Source organism: Quercus robur, chromosome 10, assembly GCF_932294415.1.
Source record: "Quercus robur chromosome 10, dhQueRobu3.1, whole genome shotgun sequence".
Classification (NCBI taxonomy): Eukaryota; Viridiplantae; Streptophyta; class Magnoliopsida; order Fagales; family Fagaceae; genus Quercus; species Quercus robur.
Window position 1 is genome coordinate 53,128,598 of NC_065543.1, and position 25,620 is coordinate 53,154,217.

A 25,620-nucleotide genomic window follows, 5' to 3' on the forward strand; every position below is an offset into this window, starting at 1 on the left:
AACTCATGTCCACCCTCTTTATATAAGGGACGAAGAGGATAGCATTAAATGTGTTCAGGTCTTCAAGGAAATCTGCCAGCAAGAGTGCGCCTGTTCCGTTCCCCCACGTTATCAGTAGCCATTGAATTTGAGAGGTCTCGTGAAGGGAAAACATTAAAGACCTACTTCGAGTAGCCAAACAGACAGAACGTATAAATGCTAAATCAAGAAGGATATCTCGTAGATCGGAGCGTTTCCTGGGCATTCGGAGAATTGCCAACGCCAGGGAAGGGTCGAATTAATTGAGCCGTAATAAAGGCTTGGAGTAACCAAAACCCCCCTCTCCAACCAAGAGGTCGGACAGCAGGGTTTTGAGGGGCTATTATGGGGCCCAACAATATATGGGCCAGGCCCACTTGTTCACGGGAAGCTTTAAGGCCCAAGCCGAAGAAGGTGGTAGTCCAAGCTCATTAGCGCAAAGCACAAATGGACCCAGAAAAGTGGCCGAGGACGGTGCAGCCCTCGGCTGGCCCAAAGCTCCACCAAGAAAAGGGGGCAAAAGCGGCATAGGGACAATCTTAAAAGAAAATCTGAAATATCTAGGAAAGGCTGCCCTTACTGCCTTTCCCAGACTGAGTTTTGCACCTAACAGAGCCATATCCTTTAACTTTATCAACTACTCCCAACGACTTGGGTTTGGGACTGATGGGACAAGTATCAGTTTTGGAAAGGTTGACTCTACACGTGGACGAAGGAAATTGAACGCATGCGAGTATAAAAGAAAAAATATGTATCCTAAAGAAGGGAGTCCCACTAGGAAAAAGAGGGTTCCTAAGGTGAATACACCTGAGCCATGTAAGAACACCTCAACAAAAACCACCGCCGGGTAAACACGACTTAGCCTTTCGATCCCACTCTCTACAAATGATATTGTATGGGCCCATTTACGTCCTGACACAACAACTATTATGGTTCGTTGCGAAACGTGACCCTACAACTATATTTTCTATTTTTACTATTTTTCTTCTCATCTCAGTTTCTATAAATTTGTTATTCTTTCTCACATTCTCTCTTGGAAAAATGATTATTCTCTCTCTCAAATTTTTATTCTTTATTTCAACTCCATAGGTTGATGAATCATTGTGTTTTTTACAACTGTATTCGGCGTTAATACATTTTGGTGTTGTATTTTTTTAGTTCTCCATCACAAGTAATATTTCTCCCTCTTATAGTTTTGGTTTAATTTTTGTTTGATTTAGATAATTTAGTCTTATTTTGGAAGTGAGAATTTGAATTTATATCACAATATTTGCTATTAATTTGAACATGCTTATCAATTGTACTACAATTAGGAAACAATTATGCATGAGTCTGCCACTAGTTATCAATAAAATAGTTGTTTTATTAATACTTAAAACATTATACATACTTTGCTACACACTCCGCCAATGGCGAAGCCAGGAATTTGTCTTTGGGGGGGTCATATATATATATATATATATATTTTTTTTTTTTTGTGTGTATGAAATGTAAAATAGTAATATACAATACTTCATAACTCAATTTTTTCCCTTTTATTTGTTGAGATAATTGTTAAAATACCTATATGTTCATTTTAAAGATAATGAATGTTTAATTATTGTAATTTGTCTACACATGTAATGTAACGATCCAAGGAAAAGCGCTAGCCACATCTGCGCTATACCTCAAAAGGACTAGTCACAATTGATGTTCCTTGTAGTCAAGGTTGTCAAAATCGGGATCCTATGTAGGATCGTTGAAGGTAGGTGAGATCGTAGATCGTAGGATCGGATTGTGAATCGTAAGATCCTACATATTTTCAGATTTAAAGTAAAAAACACATTGATAATGACTTTGTATGTTGAATAATTACGTAAATTATAAATTCATCCATAAAAAAACTTAGATTTGCATCATATGATGTAAAAAACACATTGATAATGACTTTGTATGTTGAATAATTACGTAAATTATAAATTCATCCATAAAAAAACTTAGATTTGCATCATATGATGTAATTTGCATGTCATACATCGCTAAGTCTATACTAACGAAACAAATATATTTAAGTTTTGACTTAATGTATCTAATAAGTTCAATAAATATTTAATTAGCAACCAAATACCAAAATATTTATCAAAACATAAGGAAAATATTTTTAAGTTTAAGTTCCAAATTTGAAATCCAAAATAAGTTAGCAAATGGAAACTAGCTAACTACAATATGAAATCCAAAAGTAAGATGAATATTAAGATAAAGTGAATATTTAATTATTCCCATTTTAAGGTTCTTATAACCACCGTCCTAAATTCCTAATCATCATCATTCCTTTCATCATCTATGTAGACATTATATATTTGTATACTAGAGTTGTAAAAGATATCAAGATACAATTTCACACTCAACTATTCAAGTTATACCACTCAGCAACAATTAAAGAGTATACTCAAAAAAATCAATCAATCTATATACAAATACAAGCATAATTGATAAAATTATATAAAAAAAAATATTTTAGTAATATTAGAACACAAATTAGTATATTGATCAAACAAATTTAACAATATTATAGCTTAAAATGCAGCAAAGCCAAGTCAAATTCTTCATTTAGAAATGATGAAACATTCTTTCATTTTGATTACAAGTGAACTAGAAACTAAAAAACATTTGCTTAGGTTGACATAATTTTATAAAATTAAAAATAAAAAGTCATACCATCACAACATGAAAAAATAAAAATCCTTAAAGCTTCATCAAAACAAAAAATTTATCTAAAAAAAAAAAAAACAAAAAAATTATGTTTTTGGTAGGATCGGTAGAATCCCATTCGATCCTACGTACGATCCTACCATTTTTACGATCCTAGTGCAATTCTAATCATTTTGGTGAGGTGGGATCGTAAAATCGTGCGATCCTACGATCCAGATCGCGATTTTGACAACCATGCTTGTAGTTGTTAATAAAGCACAGATCTACCCAGTAAATACCCGATGTGGGACTCATCACACACCCACACACATCACACAATCAATCAAATTGGGGTATCACAATCTCCCCCACTTAAATCTCTAACGTCCTCGTTAGGGCCCACTTTGTGGGGTAGTGTCTCTGTACCCACACAGGATTACTAGGCCGGCTCTGATACCATATGTAACGATCTAAGGAAAAGCGTTAGCCACATCTGCGCTATACCTCAAAAGGACTGGTCATAATTGAGGTTCCTTGTAGTTGTTAATAAAACTTAGATCTACCCAATAAATACCCGATATGGGACTCCTCACACAATCAATCAAATTGGAGTATCACATATGTATTTATAGATTGTATTTTATTTAAATGAAAATTATATTTATTTTTAGAATTTCTTAAATATGTTTGTATATTATTAGGTATGGGGACAAAAATAATAAGATTATTTGAAAATTATCAAATTATTTAAGATATCTTTCAAAAAAAAATTATTTTATTCATAAATTTGGGGGGGGCCCAGCCCCCCCTCGGTCATCAAGTGGCTCGCCACTGACTCCGCTCTTTATTATTTCTCTCTTACTATTTCACTTTCAAAAACAACTCTTATTCGCATTCGAAAGTCGCAACTGTTGAAGTGAAAGGAAGAAAGAGTCCTTTTTTTTGTTTGGCATTCTTCATATTTTCTTGGCACCTTTCTTGTATCACCGGCCTTGTGCTAGAGTCGGTGATGACTCTTACATAGTTACGTATCCCTATATCCTTGAGGGGGTTCCGTAGCAACTGATGGCAACTTGAATAATGCAATTCCCAACTTTTCCACCTGATTCAATATTAGAAAGTAATAATTAAAAGATCAAATCTAAACACAATGTTCATTCTTCAAAACAAACTAACACATGCAGTGAGTCTTCAATAACCCAAAGTGGCAACTTACGAATTCTTCCTCCAATGGAGTTTCCAGTTTTGAATGTCACAACTATGCTTCCCGGATTTAAAATAGTAATCATATTTACAACGAGCTGGAGTTACAAACATATATTTATCTTCACAATACCAATTATTCCCGTCTTTCGTCTGACAAAAAATCACATAGATAAACAACTCTTAGAATTATATTCTATTATAACCAAGAAAAAGAAAATACCATGCATGTCCAAATACAATGCTGCATATACAGAATAATCATGAGACAATGCTAAAACATGTTGATCTATATCATAGAATAATGGATTTCAGTTCCTCTATATACTATAATGCAAAGTTCAAATTCCAAAACCCAACAAAACCGTGTAAAACAGTAAAGGTAGTAACTAATTGGATATGCAGACCTGGAGGGAAACGGTGGCAACACCATTTCGCGTGTCTTGCAACTCCAACCTAGCCTTGTTGTCCCTGAATCAACCGCCTTCCCACTCAAGCGTGGTTGTTGTATTGATAAAGCCCACGAAAGTGGGGCGACAGGCGTTTGGACCACAGTACCACTGATCTTCTTGTTGTCCGGACAGCACAGATTTTGAATTCACACATTTGGGAGTGTAGAGAAGAAAGAAACTATGATGATGTTGATGGACAAAGCTATGATCATGTTGTTGAACAAGGGGCTAGAAACCCAAGAATCCACGCCCATAGCTGTGTGTGAGAGAGATATCAAAAACCAAGCTTATGCAATGAATATATATAGTAGGAGGAATCTGAGAATGGTGCTTAATTCTCCTTTGCTGAAGATGAAAATACTAGCTCTATTTATATAATCGAGAAACAGAGTAAGCAAAAGAAACAGGAAAAAAAACAAAGTACGTAATGTTAAAAATGTAATTTGTAATCGACAAAAGAAGCAATTGAACAAGCATGCAGAGTGGACACCTCATACCCGAGTGCCATTCAATGAGAAATTAAGCATACTTACATAGTATTTCGTCCTAACTAGGGAAGGAGCTATTTGATGTCCTTACTACGGAAGGAGCTATCTGATGGCTCCGTCTGTAGTAACAATGGTGCTCTATTGAATTCTCCGCCTAGACATGCACGTGAAGCTTGGATAATTTGTTTTAAGTTTGGATCATTTTAGATTTGTTTCGGTGGTAATGTTTTCAAGAAAATGAATTATTTTCTAAAAAGTATTTTTGATAAAACTATCTCATTTTTTTAATGTTTGTTAGTAACCTTAAATGAGTTGGAAAATAATCTTATAATTTCTTTTATTTAGCTTGCTATATGATGAAGTTGTTTTCCAAAAAAATTTAGTGGAAAAAAAATCGTTAAAAATAAGTCATACTTTTTCTATTGATCAATAATAATTTTTCTTTTACTATTTTTTTTTTTTATGATACCAAATACTGAAAAATATGAATAACTATCTTTACATAAAGTTTTCATCAAAATAATCTGAATGTTATTCTTTGACATATTCATATATACTTTTTACAATGAAAAATGTGGATTTGAACACTAAAAAAATAAAGGCATGAAGTATTATAGTCGGGATGGTTCTTTGTAACTTAAGGGACAGAATCAAAATTTTCTACCACAAAGTGTCAAGAAGAAAGGTAAATTGACTAAATTATACCCCCGCCCAAAAAAAAAAATAATAATAATAATAATAATGTAAGATGGAAAATAAGTGGACATGGCCCAATGGAGCCCACACACCGACAATGTGTGCTGGAATTTGAATCGCAGTCCAACCCTGATGGGGTGGAAGGCCCAGATTGGGGATTGTCCATAACTCCTTATACGTTAAAACTCTGCCTAGTAAGTACAAATTTTCCATAAAAGCCCCAACCTTAACTCAATTTGTTGTAATTAATGATTCTCAAACAAAAAAAAAAAAAAAAGGAAAAAAAAATTGCAATTAAATAGGTGAATTTTAATTAGTTTAACTAGTAAAGTCTTTGATGGTTAAATAAAAGATTTGGGGTTCAATTTCCGTTTATACCAAAAACTTATTCACGTTTTGGTATGATAATAAAGAGCACAATTATCACAAGCGAACATTATAAGTTAAAACTCTATCAAGTTTCTCAAAAAAAAAAAAAAAAAAAAAAAATACAAATAGGGCAACACAATCTATAGTTCACGTATAGCACAAGCAAATTTATTTTTATTATTAATTTATTTTTTTATTTTTAGCATTTTGTTATTTATATAGTTCATACACTGAAATGTATTGCTTTGGATTAAAATTGGACATCCGTAGTTAATAATAAAAAGGTCATGTTAATAGATGCTCTTAGGGTAGTTGTTAATAAATTATATTAGAAAAAAATTTAATACCACTTTTTATGAGAAATATAAAAAGCTGTCAGAAAAATTAATTGCGTTATTATTTTTCCATAAATATTTCTAAAAATAATTCCTAAATTAATACTCTTAGGGCATTCGTTAATATTTTCCATAATAAAAATGTGTTTCCTTCTTTTACATTTTTTTTCTATCTTTAAAAGATTTCATTAAAAGAAACTTTGATGTATTCGCCTCCCAATAGGGAATTAGGAATAAGACCCAGGTCTTCAAACAAAAAGGGACGTAGGACATGGGGCTTATAACATTAACAAATTCTAAAAAGTTATCCTCTTTATATATTCTTTGCATAGGTTTCCCACACTGCTTAATATAATTTGATTTATGGTATATAATTGGTCAAAAAAAAGTTAAGAGAATCACTTTTTTTTTTTTTGGATAAACAAGATATCCAGACAGACCTCTTCAAGAATCTAACTATTTTCTTGGGCATGTGCAGTCTTCCATCCCACACACACTGTGTTATTACAGGAAGGAATTCCTTGAGGATGGCCTCAAGATGCTTTCAAGAAGTTTCAAATCCAAAATCTCATAAATATTATGAGGCCATAGAAACTGCTAAGTTAACCCCTTGAGATTTAAGAAAAACACTTATAACAATGGTAGAAGTGACAAAAACATAAATTAAAGAGGTAATAGAGACTCTAATATTAGATAAATCCCAAACAGACCATTAATACTAACAGTATAGTTTTAAGACAAACTTTATTTTATACCACGTTCCCAACCATGGGTTCGAGTGAAATTGACTTCAAAAAAATTTAGGTTTTTTTTATTTATTTTTATTTTTATTTATTTATTGTTTTTAGAGAGAGAGAGATACATAGTTTACAAATATATTAATAATTTAGAATATCCTAAATCTAAAACATAGTATAGATTTGATGTCACCACTGAAGGGTGGCAGCCCATCACCCTTGCGAGTCCAAAGATTGTGATTCGAGTCGTGGTGCTTAAATTTAAAATTTTGTGCCCACATAGATAGCCCCAAGCAGCTTCAGTGGTCTCATGTCACAGAATTCAGATTTAAGTGAGCTAAGATAATTAATGATACCGTGTCGTATGAGCCTTTTTTTTGTTCTTTAAAAAAAAAAAAATTAAAGTATAGATTTGATGTCACCATTTATTGTTATAAGCATTCTCCAGGGTCAGCGAAGCTGCAATACCTTAGTGGACAAGAATACGAGCCACCGAAGTGTCACGCATGGAACCAGTGCAATAGCCACTTAGCCAGTACACAAAAATTGATTTTCCTAATGAATTATGTATATGGTTCTACGAGAACGGGTATCAAGCACAAGACATGCCCTCACAGCCAATTCCATTTTGGTCCTCTAGTCTAGGATCAAATCAGCAATGCTAAAATTTGAAAACTCATTTATAGAACGAACATGTTTCACAATCTTTAGGACCTCTTCATATATGTCAATACGCCTAACCCAGCAACAAGTGCTGCTCCTGCTGCAACAGCGCTCTATGCAGAAGCCCATGCGTCTATTTTTCCCTGCAAGTTTGTCTCCCCATTCTGCCTAATCCTGCATGCCAAGTGCTAACCACTGGACCATGCAATTTTAAACAAATAAAAAAGGTCTTACACTGTATTAAGCTTTCATTTTGTGAGGAGAGAGAGTTGATTAATTAGTAGGCGGACTTAAAAAAATTGAGATCAGGAGCAATATTTAGGGCTTTTGATATAACCGGATTGAGATTTGGTGCAATACCTTTTGAATGGTTCAGAACAAAAATTAAAAAGTTACCTTTTGATATAAGTCAATATTTTAAAAAAGTTTTAAAAAGTAAAAAAATTTTGCCCCCCGCCCCCCCGGGTCCTTTTCTAAGAGATTAATTTCCAAACTTGAATTACCTGTCTTTTTTTGTGAAAGACACTTGCATTTCTTGCCCTTGCATTTAACTTCCGACCAATATTTGGTACTGTAATATTTACAATTAACTGTGTTGGTGTCACCTATAGAATCACTTCAAAGGCTATATATATTAATATATATGTATATATATATATATATATATATATATGCTTGAATGGTTCCCTAGTTCTCATAGAAGTGTATAATTTCATCGAATAAATGGTTCCCGAGTTCTCATAGAAGCATTCAATTTTGCAAAGGGTAGTTCATAAAGAATTTTATTCAAGAAGCATGTTCAACATACTTGATCCCTACAACTTAAAAGCCCATTTGTCATTATCATTTTCGGTGAATGTCTCAAAATGAGCAATATATAAGCACAGGAGTCAACAAAGCTGTTTTGTTCTTATTCTTATAATTGTATTTGGTTTTGATACATTTTGGTGTTATATTTTGGGTCTGGCTTCTGTCCAGTGTCCTGTGACACTGGATTCGTTGCGATCATGACACGTGTCCGAAAATGGACACATGTCATGATCGCAATGAGTTCAGTGCACTGGAGGCACTAGACTGAAGCCATACCTTTATATTTTTTAGTTCTCCATCACAAGTAATATCTCTCCCTCTTATAGTTTTGGTTTGATTTTTGTTTGAGTAAGATAATTTGGTCTTATTTTGGAAGTGAGAATTTGAATTTATATCAAAACACAATTTTTGCTATTAATTTGAATGTGTCTATCAATTATTTGAGTAATATTACAAGGTTTTGTTATTAGTTTTGATTAATATCATGATAATCTCCTTTAAGAGAATAAGCAATTTGAATCATTTATTTGAAATTTAAAAAGTTTAGTCATACATAAAAAAATTAAATTAAATTAAATTAAATTAAAAAAAAAAAAAAAAAACATAGCACAATATAACATAATTTCTAAGAATATAGATCGTCTCATAAAGGAGTAATATTAATCAAACACAGCCAAAATAATAAAATAATATATTAGTAGAGATAGAAAAATGATAAATAATTTTAGAAATTGTTTAATTTTTAAGGAGAACAAATTATCTTCAACAAATTTTAGAGAATAAATTATATATTACACTACAATTAAAAGATAATTATGCATAAATTTGCGACTAGTTACTAATAAAATAACAGTTTTATTAATACTTAAAACATTACACACACTTTGCTACACACTCCCCTCTTTATTATTTCTCTCTTGCTATTTCACTTACAAGCAACAATTATTAGCATTCGAAAGTTGCAATTGTTGAAGTGAAAAGGAAGAAGAGTCCTTTTTATTAGATTCGGCGATGACTCTTACATATCCCTGTATTCTTGAGGGGTTCCACGCCAACTGAGGGCAACTTGAATAATGCAATTCCCACCTTTTTCACCTGATTCAATATTAGAAAGTAATAATTAAAAGATCAATTCTAAACACAATTTTCATGCTTCAAAAGCAACAACGAGTGTTCAATAACCCAAAGTGGCAACTTACGTATTCTTCCTCCAATGGACTTTTCCTTTTTGGAATGTCAAAATTATGCCACCCAGATGTAAAATAGTTATCATATTCGCAACGGACTGGAGTTACAAAGATCTAATGATCTTCATAATACTAAGTATTCCCTTGATTCGTCTGACAAATAAGCACATAGATCAACTCTTCAGAATTATATTCTGTCATAACCAGGAAAAAGAAAATACCATGTCCAAATACAACAGTACTGGATATATAGCATAATCACGAGACATTAAGCAAATCAGATGCATCAATGCTTAAACATGCCGCACTACAAAAAAAACAGGTCTATAACCGTATTTTTTAGACACCATTTATAGGTAAACTATGACGGAGTTTTTGAAAAACGCTACTGTAACTGCCTGACTTAGCGGCACTTTGCAAAAATTACGGTTTATACCAGCATTTTAAGGGTTTTTTAGCCACGTTTTTTATTTTTATTTTTATACAGGCCCTATTACAGCGGTAACTATAGCCACGACACAGTCTATATCATAAAATATTGGATTTCAGTTCCTCAATATTCTATATATAGTACAAAGTTCAAATTCCAAAACCCAACAAAACCATGTAAAAATAGGGCATGCAGAGCAAGATTTAAGTACAGTACTTAAGTGTTATTCTTTAAGTTTCCCTTTTAAAATTCTGCCATGTGAATTTTTTCTCATGGATGATAGTGTATTTTTTAGTAAAATAGCCACATGACTGAGTCTTAAGAGAGGAACCTAAGAAACAGCATCTAAAGTACTATACCTAAGTTTTGTCCATACATACATAAATAGTTCATGTATAGCACTAGCAAATATATTTTTATTTTTATTTTTATTTTATTTTTGTGATGTTCGGCATTTTGTTATTTATATAGTTCATACACGTGAAATGTGTTACCTTGTATTTAAAACCGGACCTCTGTAGTTAATAATAGAAATGTGTTTCCTTCACATTTTTCCATCTTTAAAAGATTTCATTAAAAGAAACTTTGATGTATTCGCCACCCAATTGGAAAATAGGAATAAGACCCAAGCCAAGAAAGTCTTTCAAACAAAAAGAGACGTATGATATGGGCCTTCCACCATTAACAAATTCTAAAAAGTTGTCCCCTTTAGATATTCTTTGCGTAGGTTTTCCCACACTGCTTAATATAATTGGTCAAAAAAAGTTAAAAGAGAAACACTTATAACACTGGCAGAAGTGACAAAAACACAAATATTAAAGAGGTAATACAGATTCTAATATTAGATAAATTCCAAGCAGACTGAGGATCAATGCTAACCGCATAATATAAGGTGAAGAGTGAAATTGAGTTCGAACAAATTTTGGGTTTTTTTAGAGATCCATGGTTTCCTAATATGTTAAGAATTTAGAATATCAGAAATCTAAAACGCAGTATAGATTTGATGTCACCATTTATTGTTATAATTATACTACAGGTCAGCGAAGCTGCAATACCTTAGCAGACAAGAACTCAAGCCGCCAAAGTGTCACGCATGTAACCAGTGCAATAGCCTCTTAGCCAGTACACAAAAAATGATTTTCCTCATGTATTATGTATACGGTTCTACGAGAACAGGTATCAAGCACAAGTCATGCCCTCACAACCAATTCCATTTTGGCCCTCTAGTCTAGGATCAAATCAGACATGCTAAAATTTGAAAACTCATTTATAGAATTAACATGTTTCACAATATTTAGGACCTCTTCATATATGTCATTACTCCTAACCCAGCAACAAGTGCTGCTCCAGCTGCGACAGCACTGTATGCAGAAGCCCATGCGTCTGCATGTGTTTCAGCAAAGTCCATAGCTCCCGAACCGTAAGCTCTCCCACGACCACGTTTTCCTGAATAGTCTAAATGCAATCTCAAGCCCTGGAAGGTTTAAATTACTCAAATGTCAAAGTTTGTTTGAGTAGCTATAACAAAACAAAAGTCCTTTCTATGGAGAGAGTCCATTGTGCTTGGAATGAAAAATGCTAGAGAGAAAATTAGACCAAAATCCTCATTATTTGGTTTGGAATGGAGATAGTCCATTTTATAGTGGAGATTTAGTATTTCACAAATCAAAAGTTAATATTGTACCACGTGATTAAACTCAATTCTCATTCCATATTTGGTGGAAAGAGATTTAAAACAACATGGCACTATGTACCCCATAGATTTATAAGAATCTAAATCTAAGCCATGAAATGGATAATGTCCATTTCAAACCCAATGGAGAGGACCATTTTTGAAGATCACCCAAAAAAACAGGTACCTTCCCAAAGAAAAAAGGGTATCTATATTTTAAACTATCTTCTAATGTTCCATAAACATGTCCTTTCATTCTATAGGATAACACCCAATGGTTGCATTAAGGACCAACAGACAGATCAATCATACCTTCCAACCAGCTGACCTTGCATGGTCCATGGCAGTTGCAAGATCACTATCCGATGCTAGTACAACTTTATCCTGGTCTTCATCTTCATACTACAGAATGTGGCTAACAATTAGCATTAAATTGGGAGTAGGGACAATAAAAAATCCAACCAAATGAAAATGAAATATGATGATCTTAAAATATACCAGAATCTGAGGTAGTTTGTGGGGGTCAATGTCATCCCCCACCCTCTGAATGATCGCAGCTATAAGATCTGCCAAACTATGTGTCTCTGAAGTCAAGCAACAAGACAAAACCCAGTCAACTACCAAATATAAGTGCATTGCTATATTTAGATGCTGAGAATGAACACTAGAGCGGATAATCTCCTAAACAAAAATCCTTATCCATTATTCAAAAAACATAAAGATCTAGCAGCCCGTGTCCTTTCTCCAGACTACTATAGTCCTAACAGTGTGGCGTTACTAGCTATATATACAGTAGTGGACAGCCAAGTTCAGAACTCAGGACCAACACAGAGCCATTTATTCGAGTGAGTCACTCAGGTGGACCAAATGGGGACAAAGATCAGATCCAGAAGCTATGTGTGTCACAGGGAAAATGAAATACCACATATTATAACCATTTCATGGGTGCCTTATATGATAAGCAAAGCAAGTAACATACCGCAAGTAAACCTATGCATCCTGCCCTTCTTATCTTGGATTTTAAAAGCAAATGTATTAGGGGGGCCTGACAAAGGATAGGAAAGTGCTCGTCCTGTCTCTGTTCCTCCCTCTGAAGCCAACTTTAAGGAACCTTCACTGAGACTTCAAAAATATGTGTCAGTACATATCAATGGCCATGTGAGAATAATACCATTATAATAAAAATGTTACAATTGCATGTAAATAACCTTCGTGCATCTTCTTCATCCTCATTAGAGGTTAAGACCATGGCAGAATCCCAGAACTTTTGCATCATACTGTTTGTTGCTTCAGTACTTATGCCAGCAGTACCCCCAACCTAGTTAGTGAACAAAAATGGTAAAACCATATTATCCTTCACAACACTCAGTTTTTCAAGGAGTCCAATAAGGGAGGGGGAGAAAAGAGGGGGGGGGGGGGGGGGGGGGGGGGGGCGCGTTGGGGAGGCATCATATGCTTCTTCAAAATGAGAATCCATAGCACAACTTTGGTATCTATTTTTTATCAAGTAATTCTCTAAAGGTGCCTGCTAAATAATATCTTTTGTATGCATAACTGAACATTACTTCCAAAATTTTCAGTTCAAAGAAAATTTCTGAATCACCCCAAGTCTGAAATTAGATGGGCAACAGAAGAACGGGGTACTAAAAAAAGCGGAGACTGGAAGTAAATAGAAATTTAATTTCCAAAATTACAAACATGCTTTTAGTGAAAGAAGCGGCATATAAGATGGGAGCATAACTTGTTGGCAACTAGTGCCATATTATTCTTTTAACTAAGGAAAGAAATATAACTTGCCACCTTAGCGAATAGCATAAGATGCCAATTTGCCATTATTATCTTCCTGATAAGTCACTATAAATAATTATGCATGTATTGGTAGAATAGTTCTATATTTCTAGTTCTATTAAACCATCAACCATTCAGTAGTGGTGCACTCCTTTGTTCCTCACAACAGAGTACTTAAAATTAAACAGTGAAGGCAACATGTTCTAGGTTAGGACAAACGTGTAGAGGCATGGCACCTGGTCAGGCATCATAATGCATCCTAGACAGCTAAACATGCTGAATATTTGTGAATCTGTTACTTTCAGGATAACATTGAAAACTATATATTATGCCAATTGGCACCCTTGTGAGGGAAATTTCAAGGGGTCTAGTCCCTCAACCCCTTTACCTTGAAAAAAAAAAAAAAAAAAAACTATTTTATTATAATAGTGGTCAATTAAAAAAAAAAAAAAAAGTTAACTGATGTTTCCTCAATAAAACTTGCAATTTATTAGTTAAATACAATAATCAAATAAAAACTACAATAAAGACATGAGTGCTCCTAAGGGTTTGGTTCTCTTTGAAAATGCTGAAATGTGATTGTATGCATATATTGGGACATTTCTCCCATAAATTCATGAAAGATTAACACAAAGAGTGTTAACTTAAAAATAATTGAGCATTATGTAGTCCCAGAAAGGTACAGACTTGACTTACTGTGGATACAGCAGCATGAGTGATCTGTAGTACATCCACTACAGCAACTACTTTTCCATCTGTATTCATCAAACAATAGTTATCAGAAACTACACTAGTTTTACAAAACATTTTTGTTCTAAACTCATAGAAGTGTATTACCTCTATCTACAACAGGAATATGCAAAAACTTCCCATCATGCATTGTATGCAGTGCATCAACAATTGATGTATCTATTGTTGCACATTCTGGATTTGGAGTCATGACCTGTAAATCAAAAGCATGGTGCACCAAGAATCAAGTTATATTCTTTTATTAATTGTATAACCAAAGCCTAGGTGCCCCTTCGCAGTAGCTGATATTCCAACTTCTAGCAATGAAAAAAGACCCACAGTAAAAAGTTCCTATTTTTCCTGAGACAGTGACCCAAATAAATTTTCTCAGATGTAAGAAACAATACCTTCTCCACTAAAGTGGACTGTGGAGGAAGATTTTGTGCTGTTACCCGCATCAAGATATCCCTTGAACTGACAAGAGTATGATGAAAAAATTATGACATGTATTAATTATAAAGCAACTAAGATGCATCACAATGATAAAATTTAAAAATTCTTCTCTAAGAAACAGATAATTGACGGGTGATGTGAACTTTTTTCTTGGGGGCCTGCTGAAGGGTGAAGTGCAGCTTTATCAATAAGAGACTTACGTTATAATTCCCCGTGGTTTGTCATCAATTGTCACAACTGCAGAGCTTGTTCGAAATTCAAGCATCTTCTTAGTTGCCACTAAAACTGTTTCTGTTGGGGAAACTGTTGCAATCCTGAAAGACGACACCATCTGTTTAATAAAGCAACTTTTTGGCTTTTAAGAACATAGTTGACAAAATAGCTTGCATAACCGTATAACCATATTATAACCACATAAGAAATTAAAGAGATATTACCTACTTTGAATTCTCTGGAATGATGGTCGACAAAGACGGCCTAAACATCCGCTCTCGAAGTGTCTCTATGAAGGTATTGGAACCTGCACATAACCAAAAGATGATAGAATGAATTTTGTTTTTCTGGAGAATATCTAAATTACTATTACACAACCATATAATAAGGCATTCTACATAACTCTACTAACCAGAAGATGTCCCCCAATGTTTTTCAACACCTTCAACAGCTGCAACAATAGCCTTTCCCTTTTCAGCTGCCCTTTCCAGACGAGCAATAGCATCATATAAACACTTTGCTATATCAAGTAAAGCAATGACCTCCCCATTCTCTACCACAGGCAAATGTCTGAATTTCCCTGTAGAGACAGAGATAAGGCTCATGTTCAAAGAGCAAGACATAAAACAGTATTTACTATGTTACAAAGGAAAAAATAATGGATGTGACTCTCAAATTACTATCAACCTTGCACCATCTTCTGGAGGGCTTCCACAGCAAGAGCGTCAGAAAGAACAAATAATGGGTTCCTTGTCATTACTTTGGAAACAGGTGTGTCCTCAAGGTTAAGCTCATGGGCAATAACCCTAGTTGTTATATCCTTCAACCACAAAAAATAGTTAAATGTTAAATGAAACATATCACTACAATCTTTAAAATCCAGGTAAACCTAGCATTTAAGACACTTCTTTTCTTGGAGAAGTGATTGCACAATGCATTCAAGTCATACCTTGTCTGTAAGGATTCCACAAAGTAATGCATTGGAGTCGGTTAGCAACAAAGCATCAACTCTACGAGCAGCCATCCGATGGCAAGCCTCAAGAAGAGTTGTATTTTCGGGTACTGTTAGGGCTTTTGACAGCCGCAGTCGTTTCACAGTACGCTCTACAGTTAGCCCCCTGTTGAGAAACGGAAATTTTATTACTAGAATTTCATTTTACAAAAGTTAAATTGAGTTGACCTATTAGCCATCTGGCTTTTATGGTGGTGTAGAGTTGGTGTGGATGTAGCTGTGTGTGTCTATCTGTATGCTTACAATAGTGCTTTGTTTTCAATAAGCATCTTGTTTGACACATGAATGTGTATGCTCCATAATTTTAAGCTGTTAAAGAGGACAAGTGATTCAACTCTCGAGACCAAAATAAAAGTACTAATAATTCTAAAAGCCTTAGGACATGAAGTGTTTGGCAAACAAAAAAGAGAGGATGGGGGGGATTTGAACCCAAGATGTTTCCATTGAAAACACACGAGGTGCTAGTTGAGCTACAAGGCTCTTGGCAAGATTGACTCATAAACACAGAAACATGAAAGAACTCACAATAACTCTTCCTAACAGAAAATTCATTGAAAAAGTGATAAATCCAACTTTAAGGGCCTACAACACTACAAATACATAACTACTAACTAACTTGAATTCAAATTCATCACAATATGTATGATATTTAACGATTCAAATTTACTATGTAATATAAGATGGCTATTCACCTCTATTCTTAAGAACATTTTTTAGAAACCCCATCTAAGCTAATTCATCATAGCTAAAGTACAAAGAATCATGAAACAGATTATTATTATTATTATTATTATTATTATTATTATTGCAAGTGTTTTCATACATAGGGGTGGGCCAGGTGGCAAAATCCAACACAACCCACGAACATAACACGACCTGACACGACAGGAAGTTAGCAGGTTATGGGTTGAGGTTTAACGGGTTTGTGGCATATTTGGATTGACACGATTGACCCATTTATTAAACGTGTTGGGTTTGTGTCCAACTCACGGAACCCGTTTATCTAAATGTTATTTTACCAATATACCAATCAAAACTGTAGGTATATAAACTTATTTTTTTTCCTAGTTGCATTCTCCCAAGCCCCATGGCCGCCTCTCCCTCTCAAACCTCAGTCTCACCATATTCTCTTAGCCATCGTCAGCCTTCTGTTGCCCTTGTCTTTCGCTTCTTTCTATCACTCGAAACCCTAGTAGTCATCTTTTACATTCATCTTTGAACTCTCTACCAAAGCGCCACCATTGCATCATCACCATCATACTTTACTTTTAATTTTACCTTTATCTATTTTCCTTAAATTGATGGGATCTTACATTAGCTATTCTGGTTTATTTTGATTAATTATTTGCGATATTGAGACATACTTTAGTTTTGAATGATTATTTGTGATGCATTACTCTGTTAGTTTTGAATTTAATATTAAGAATCTATTTGTTTGGTTTTTCCTAATTCAAATAAATTGAATTAATACTAAAATTTGTCTTCTTCTTCTTTTTTTTGCTATAAAATCTGAAAAAAGGGTTGACAACTTGTTGGGTTAATGTTAACCCATATAGTCGAATAGTCATAAGTTAGCACGAGACAAACCCAACACACAAACACGAATTGCCACCCATATTCATACATAACATTCCATTATCAAAAAGTGCTTTCAAAACATTTCAAATTTTCCTCACTTCTCGAACTTCATAACAATCAGATAAACAAATTTGCACCAATCAACCTCCCACTAACAAAACCGATAAAACCAATAAACCAATAATAATATCCACACACATGCATATATGAAATCTAGTGGAATTGGACACATACAAAGAAGCAGTACGCGAAGAAGCTGATAAAGACTTTCGCGAACCCTCATTGGATCCATTCTCCAACGGTTGTTTCTTCTTGTTCGGCATGGCATTCAACGACATGCTTCGTCTTGAAGGACCACCACCTACACCATGGCTGGCCATCTTCAACTTCAAAAATACCTATAAACAATCAAAAAAATCACACCCAGTTATCACCCAATATCAAATTTTTTAAAAATAAAAAAACACCCAATACCTCTGTTTGTTTACCGAGAAAATTTTCTCAGCAACCAAACAAAGCGTTGAAATAAACTTACCACAGCTAAATTCTTAGAAAAGTTGTTTCAAGTCAGAGTTGAAATAGATGATAATGAATAAACAATAGAAGATTCGATTTTACCAAAAAGAGAAAAACAAAAATCGAAGAAGATTCGTTGAGATTTTTTTTTTTTTTTAATTTTCTCGGGAAAATGGAGTAATCGTAGTTGGTCGGAGAATTTGGCAGGAAAGTTTTGACTTTTCCGGGAAATTACTCCGACCGGAGAGAGAGATTGGAATTTGGTTTTCTTTTGGACTTTTAAAGTCCTAGGAAATGAAATTCTCAATACGATAGATTTTTTTTGCAAAACAACGAGGTTTTAGCAAAAAATGGCTCCAAACTTACCGTAGGAAAAAACAAATACGGTGTAGGTGATTTTACATTTTTAGCCTTTGGACAACAAGATACAGTCTTTGTGTACTAGATTTACTGGTATAACTGTATATAGTTTATTTTAAGATAAGACACCACAAAATTTTATCTCTAATGTTTCTATTAAAAAAAAAAAAACTTAAATAAAAAAATTTATTTATTTATAAAAAAAATATATATATTAGAAAGGAACCTTGTCTTTTTTTAACCGACAATTTGATGATTGCTGGAGGAGATTTGAACACTGAATGCAGGAATTATCAATTGATTTACAAGGATCTTGACGGATTTGTAGTTATTTTTCAAAACCTACTTAATTTGATAGTTAAGGCTTAATGGGTAGTGAGATTTGAATATGGACATCTCTATGTGAAACACTATTAATTTTTGTCATTTTAGTATAAAAATTTTTAAAAAAAAATTATTTCATACTCACTCTTTAAAACACCTCACATTATATTATCAATTTTATACCATATTTCATTCAAATATCTTTTGTGGGGGCCAGTCAATCAACAGGCCCATTAAGGTCAGGATCGTTGGGCCTGTGGCCCATCCGAGAATGCATATCCGTCCGAAGAGGCCAAGTCGGGCCATAAGGGTAATTACCGAGGGGGGTGGTAGTCAATATCACGAAAGTAGAGTTCCGTATTCGTCCGAGGACGCCGTACTCCTCGGCAGTATGCGTCCGAGGACGATCAGGACGCGGTCTTGTTACAACCGGACCTCGGAATTATGTCACCACTAAAGATGGGATAACAGACCAAGGGTAAGAAAGAAAAGGCAAACAAATATCTATAACTACAGTTGCCTCCGCATTAATTATCTCTCAACCAACTCTCTGGCCGCATTAATGTGGAAGTGATACCTGAACAGTAAGGAGGCAGGCTTATAGCTGCCCATAGGAAGTTCCAGGAGGTGCTAGATGGGACAGAAAGAAATCCTCCGAAGCCAACCTACACGTGTGTGGTGAGGATGGAACACAGAGGGTGGTATATAAACTGAAAGAAGAACATGCAAAAAGGGGATCGGAACATAAGAGAAAGAAAGAAGCATAGACTAAGAAGAAGAAGGTGAAAAGTAAAAGAACTGTATCGATTACCAGGAGAGAGCTGATTGTTGTGCCAGCTCTGCCTTCAATATACAAGAGGGTGAAACTTTTCATTCCACAAAAGTTAATCTAGTTCTTAATACCCACGCTCTACAAATTATATTGTTGGGGCTTGTTTACGTGCGAACCCAATATCATTTTGGGTCGTTACAAAATCGTGTCCTTACATCTTTTTTTCTAAAATTTTAAATTGTTTATTTTCTTCACACATAACAACCACCATCTACTCTCTTCCTACATCCTTGAAATAGATAAAGAATTAAATACAAAATGAATAGTGTTAATGTAAATTTACATGATTATTGTAATAAACTTATAAATTTACATAATTATACACTGAGAATGTAAATGCTCTTATTATTAAAAGTAGAAGAATGAAAAATTGAGGGTAATTTTCTATTTCTATGCTCAATGTCATTTTCTCTTATCATTTTATCCTTAATTTGGAGAGAAAAAAGAAATTGGTAGGCTTGGATGGAAAATTCTATCCATCTCTTTTTTTTTCCTCTCCCTTTACACTCTAACCAATCATTTTATCCTTAATTTGGAGAGAAAAAAGAAATTGGTAGGCTTGGATGGAAAATTCTATCCATCTCTTTTTTTTTCCTCTCCCTTTACACTCTAACCAATCTCTCTCTTTCTCTCTCTCTCTTAATTTACATTGAAATTTACTAAGCTAGAATTTATCATTCTTTTCTTTTAATTACAATAAAATTAATCTTACAACTATTATCAAATGAAGAAAGCCCTCTACATTAGTCTAAAACTATGTTTAGGAGTTTATAAAAGCGAAATCAAGTGGATCGATTATAAAAGAATGTAATGCAATTTGGTGTATTTTTTATACTTTGTTAGAAGCTTTTAAAAGAATGAATGACAAATAAATCACTATATAATTTTACAAACACACTATTTACCTTTTATTTATCTCTTTTAGTATAAATTAAATAGATATTTAACCTTCATTTTATTAAAAGGATGAGGGTTGTTTCTACCTTTGTAATGAACACATAGGAAATAATATAAGAAAAAACAACTTGTAATGAATACACAAAAGAGAATATAAGAGTCAAGGGTTTTGTAACTTAATTAACACCTCCTCATACACAAAATGTTTGGAGTTTTTAAGAGGAAAATTATTTGAGCTGTGGAGTTAACAACATAGTGTAACTATTTTAAAAGAAAAAAGAAATATAAGAAAATTAACATTCTATTATAATCATTTTATTTTCTCACTAAATTCCAAAATAAAGAAATAATAGATACATGCACATGTGCGCACACAGATAAAAAAAAAATATATATATATATATATATATATAATTCACTTTTAAAAGATTATTTTCATTACATTATTTTTCAGCCCATAACTTATATGGAATTGAAATTATATGTCATTCCGATGTGGTATTTACTATTTAGCATGAACATGTAAAGTGTGGGGGGAGTGGGGACTGTCCAGTAATTGCATAAGTAACTGAAATAAAATAAAAAGGTTGTCTAAAACTAAAAGGCAGAGACTTTATGATAATTGCTGAATTTGTAAGGCGGCCATGTAATGAAATGAAATGAAATCCATGCTTAAGCATCGTTTTAAAGTGAAAGATGCGATGCGGACAAAACAAGTCAATGCACTGAGTTTGTACACGTTTGAGGCTATAAACAAGCCGTGGGTCCACTTTAAAACCGTCCCACGTTGAGTCATCACTTTCATGTACAAGTGGAGTAATTGTGACTTATTCTTCTTTTTTTTTTTTTTGGTAGAAAAGGAATATATATTAAAAACTAAACAGCAACCAAGTTATCAGGACAAAGCCTGTTTACAGATCGGCCACAAGCATCAGCCTCCAAAACAGAAAGCAGGTCCACAGGTGGACTAGAGAATATAGAAAAGTCATTATCAAGGGTTGTGCCTAACTTAGCTAAGAAGTCCGCACATTTGTTGGCTTCTCTGTATATGTGCCTGACTCTTGCTTGGGGGATCTGGGTAATTAAGTGCTTACAGTCTTCCATAATAGTTGATATGATAGTGTTCATGCATCTTTGGGAGTTGAAGGCATCCACCAAGGCTTTTGCATCCAACTCAATGCAGACAGCATGGGCTTGAATTTGCAAACAGAGGAGCAGGCCGTCCCTAAGAGCCCATAGCTCCGCCAAAAAACTGGTAGCAGTGCCGATCTTCCTTGCAAAACCAATTATCCACTTGCCATTGCCATCTCTGATCAATCCACCTCCACCAGCCAGCCTAGAATTTTCTGTTGCCGACCCATCTGTGTTAAGAGTCAACCAACCATTCATCGGCTTCTCCCAATTTATACTCCTCAACGTCATCCTTTTAGTGGCTGATTGATTGCAAGCACAAAGCTGAAACTCCGTAGCACGGTCCAAGATTACTTTAGCCAGATTCGGATTAAGAGACTTGTTCCTAAACACATGTTGATTCCTATCTGTCCATATCATCCAAATAGCAAAAAGATAAACCTGGTACTAGGGGACTTGACCTGAGCTGTGATGATGATCTGCTTTAGCATTCAAACTAAGCCAATCCTGCAGATTATGATTAGAAAAGAAGTGTTCCGCTGCCTGTCTACCCAGCTGCAGCCATATCCTCTTACTTACAGGGCAGTCACGCAAGGCATGAAGAATGGACTCTGTATCTGTATGGCAGCGAGGACAAACGGCCTCAACCTGAACTCCTCTAGCCAATAAGCAATGATTTACTCCAATGCTATTATGCATACACTTCCATAGAAAAGCTTGAATTCTCGGCATAGTCTTTAATTTCCAAATCCAGTTGCCTTTGAAAGGAGCAGCCCCTATGGAATCAATAGTTAGAAGGTAAGCACTCTTGAGGTCAAAATCTCCTCTCGGCGAGAAATTCCAAGCTAATTTGTCCTCCACTCTTGAGAATATAGGAATAGGCGTAGCTTTAAGCTCATCAATGATCTCATAAGGAAGAACCATCTGTAGAATATTCCAATTCCAGCAGCTTGCACTGTCTATAACATCCTTGACTTTTAGCATCGAAGATTCCCAAGTCAATGGTCCATGAATAGTCTTCCTCAAAGGACCAAGAGTCGACCAACTATCATTCCAAAAGTCAAGCTTACTTTCAGAGCCAGGTAGCCATCTAATTCCCTTCCTAAAAGTCTCTTCTCCTTTCTTTAAGCTTTTCCAAATTCTGGAGCTTGGCAGGTTTCTAGCATTTCTGGAATTTAGTCTTTGATGATTACAGTATTTATGTCTAAGCACTTTAGCCCAAGGAGCTTTAGTCTCAGAATGAAATCTCCAATTCAATTTTGCCAAGAGAGCCATATTTCTTCCTTTTGCCGTTTGAAGACCCAAGCCCCCTTCTTCCTTAGGTCTAGTTACCTTCTGCCACCCTACCCAATGCATTTTCCCCTTGCTCTCATTTGAACCCCATAAGAAGTTTCTGTTCACCCTATCAATACCTTCCAAGACTCTTGCAGGCAGCTGGTTGCTTTGCATAACATAGGCTGGAATAGCTGAAGAAGATGCTTGAACTAGGACCACCCTCCCCGCCATAGATAGAAGATTCGCCTTCCACCCCGCCAACTTGCTCTTCACTCTATCAAAAACAAAATTGAAATCTTGACTGCTGTTTCCTTTGTGCTTAATAGGAAATCCTAAGTATTTCCCCAAACACTCCGTCTGCTGGAAGCCAAGGATATCACTGAGGGCTTCTTTGTCACTGGGTCGATGTTTGGAGAGAAATAAACCCTAGACTTGGCTTCACTCACTGATTGCCCGTATAAGCTGCAAAAGTTATCAAGAACTTCACTAATGGCTACACAATTTTCAGCATTAGCCTTAGCAAAAAACATTAAGTCATCTGCAAAAAACAAATGAGAGAAAGAGGGGCCACTCCTAGAAGCTTTTACCGGATACCAAACTTTAGCTTCACATTTCTCTTGGATAAGCTGGCCCAATAGCTCCATGCAGAGAATGAAAATGTAAGGGGACAAAGGATCTCCCTGCCTTATGCCTCTGGTAGGCAGAAAAGAGTCAAGGCTTCCTCCATTAAACAAAATAGAAGTAGATACAGATGATATGCAACTCATCATAAGCTCTATAAGATTTTCCGGGAAATTGAATCTACTAAGCATACTCTTAATAAAGCTCCATTCAAGCTTGTCATAGGCCTTTTCTAAATCAATCTTGATCGCCATATAGCCCACATTTCCTTTAGCTTTCCCCATAGTATGGATTATCTCCTGAACAACAATTGCATTATCCACCCCCCTTCTTCCTGGCACAAAGGCTGCTTGAGTTGGAGAAATAAGCTGATCAAGAAGCAGTCTGATTCTGCTAACTATGATTTTGGAAACAATCTTATAGACCGAATTACAGAGGCTAATGGGTCTGAAGTTGCTAATGGATTCAGGCCCTTGATTCTTCGGGATGAGAACAATATTGGTTTTATTCAAGTAATCCGGAACCTTCCTTTCCCTAAACACATACTTCACTTCACTTCTTCAACATTAGTCATTTCATAATTGAAAAAAGAAAAAAAAAATTATATATATACATATAAGAGTACTGTCTCAATTTTTAGTAAAACGTTTTCATTGACAAGAAGATCACCTTAACCTTATATGTGTAACATAGTTTAATGGTTGCCATTTATTGGGTACTAAACAATTAAATTATTAACAATAATGAACAACATGACCAATATTAAAATCCAAAATAAAAATTATGAAATGTAAATAGCCAAAATAAAAACAATCTTAAGTTTTTTAAGGGTTAAAAGTGTACTTTAATCTAAAATTTTAATCGTGAAATAGAGAGGATTATATTTTGTTTTTTTTTTTGAGGAAGGAGGATTATATTTTGTTGCTTCAACCATTTCATGAAAAATTTTGTGGCTCTATTATTGTTAAAAAAATACTTCTTCTTTCTAGGGGAGAAAAAAAGAGGGGTTGTTTGTGGTCTATAGTTCTAACATACGTTGACTGCTATTGATTATTCTTTTACAAATCCAATCTCACTGCACTTTTTTCTTCTTCCTTTTACTCTTGCATCAGTCTTTATCATTTCTTGTTATGATGTCTTTGGTCAACTAACGGTTAATCATATCCATTCGCATCACAAGCACAACCATGTTATATCACTTATATGTATTCAAAATTGACCATGTTTGTTATATGTATTCAAAATTGACCATGTATCGGTCTCGTGTTCTGTCCAATGTTCCAATGCATTAAACACAACCCAAATCCAAACCTATGTACCCAGGAGCAGCGCCACCTTAAGGCTAGGGTGGTCATAATTTAAAAAATTTTATTTGTCTATCCTTCAAAAAAAAAATTTGGGAACACCCTCATTTTTTTTTATACCAATAAAATTAAATTTTGCTCTATAATTTGTTCTATATTCAGTAGGTGAATGATTGTTTAGTTGTGTACATTGAAAGAAATGTAGTTTGTAACATTGATTATGAAACTATCATGTACCGATTTCAAAATATGAAAACTCGTAGAAGGCAATTGAAAACTTTATGTATTTGCATGTTTTTTTATTGTTGTTGTTATAAATATATGAATTTTTCTTTTTATTAGATTATATAATTTATACTTTTTTAAAGAACGTTCCGAGAAAAATTCCTAAAGCGGCCGCTATATATACCTAACTAATTATTATGATTATGATAGATGATGGGTTTCAGGTAGCCAAATATAAGGCGTGGCAGTCTAGAGCATGAGTTGAGACTTGACTCTTGAGCCTACTTAGGTTGATTATGTAGATACAAAAAAGATATGCACCTTTTATATTCAAGGTAGACCTAATCGATAACGTGAAATGGCAAAATTTTCGTGTAAAAATTGGAGATATTGTGTCAACATCTAGGTAAATATGTTCTAAAGTGGACTGGGTACATTTCTAATCTTTTATTAGATAATAATAATAATAAAATAAAAATCTAAAGTGGACATTTTTTTGTTGTTGATAATCTGTGGACATATTAATTGTGTCCTTATCTAGTCTAGAGGAGGTTTGATATTCTCGAATTTAATACTGAAAACAGGGAAGTTGGGATTGGGGGGTGGCATTTCGGGGAAGAACTTGATAGCTT

The 25,620-nt window shown here is 34.4% G+C and overlaps 1 protein-coding gene across 5 annotated transcripts; it reads right to left on the bottom strand.

Annotated features, from left to right (window-relative positions):
* Window positions 1-11,181: 11,181 nt before the first annotated feature.
* Window positions 11,182-18,346, bottom strand: LOC126701819 (CBS domain-containing protein CBSCBSPB5-like). Of its 5 annotated transcripts, none has more exons than XM_050400201.1 (15): window positions 18,122-18,346; window positions 17,738-17,901; window positions 15,863-16,031; window positions 15,601-15,733; window positions 15,326-15,493; window positions 15,142-15,220; window positions 14,901-15,014; window positions 14,655-14,721; window positions 14,356-14,461; window positions 14,206-14,273; window positions 12,939-13,048; window positions 12,710-12,852; window positions 12,229-12,314; window positions 12,043-12,132; window positions 11,182-11,532 (listed from the first exon to the last, which is right to left on the bottom strand). In XM_050400201.1, the coding sequence occupies exons 2-15, from the start codon at window positions 17,881-17,883 to the stop codon at window positions 11,353-11,355; spliced, it is 1,659 nt and encodes a 552-aa protein (XP_050256158.1). In that variant the 5' UTR covers window positions 17,884-17,901; window positions 18,122-18,346; the 3' UTR covers window positions 11,182-11,352. The 5 variants fall into 5 exon arrangements, with proteins under 5 accessions (XP_050256158.1, XP_050256157.1, XP_050256160.1 ...); XM_050400200.1 differs by having other exon boundaries at window positions 18,039-18,346; XM_050400203.1 differs by having other exon boundaries at window positions 14,215-14,273; window positions 18,039-18,345.
* Window positions 18,347-25,620: the final 7,274 nt, after the last annotated feature.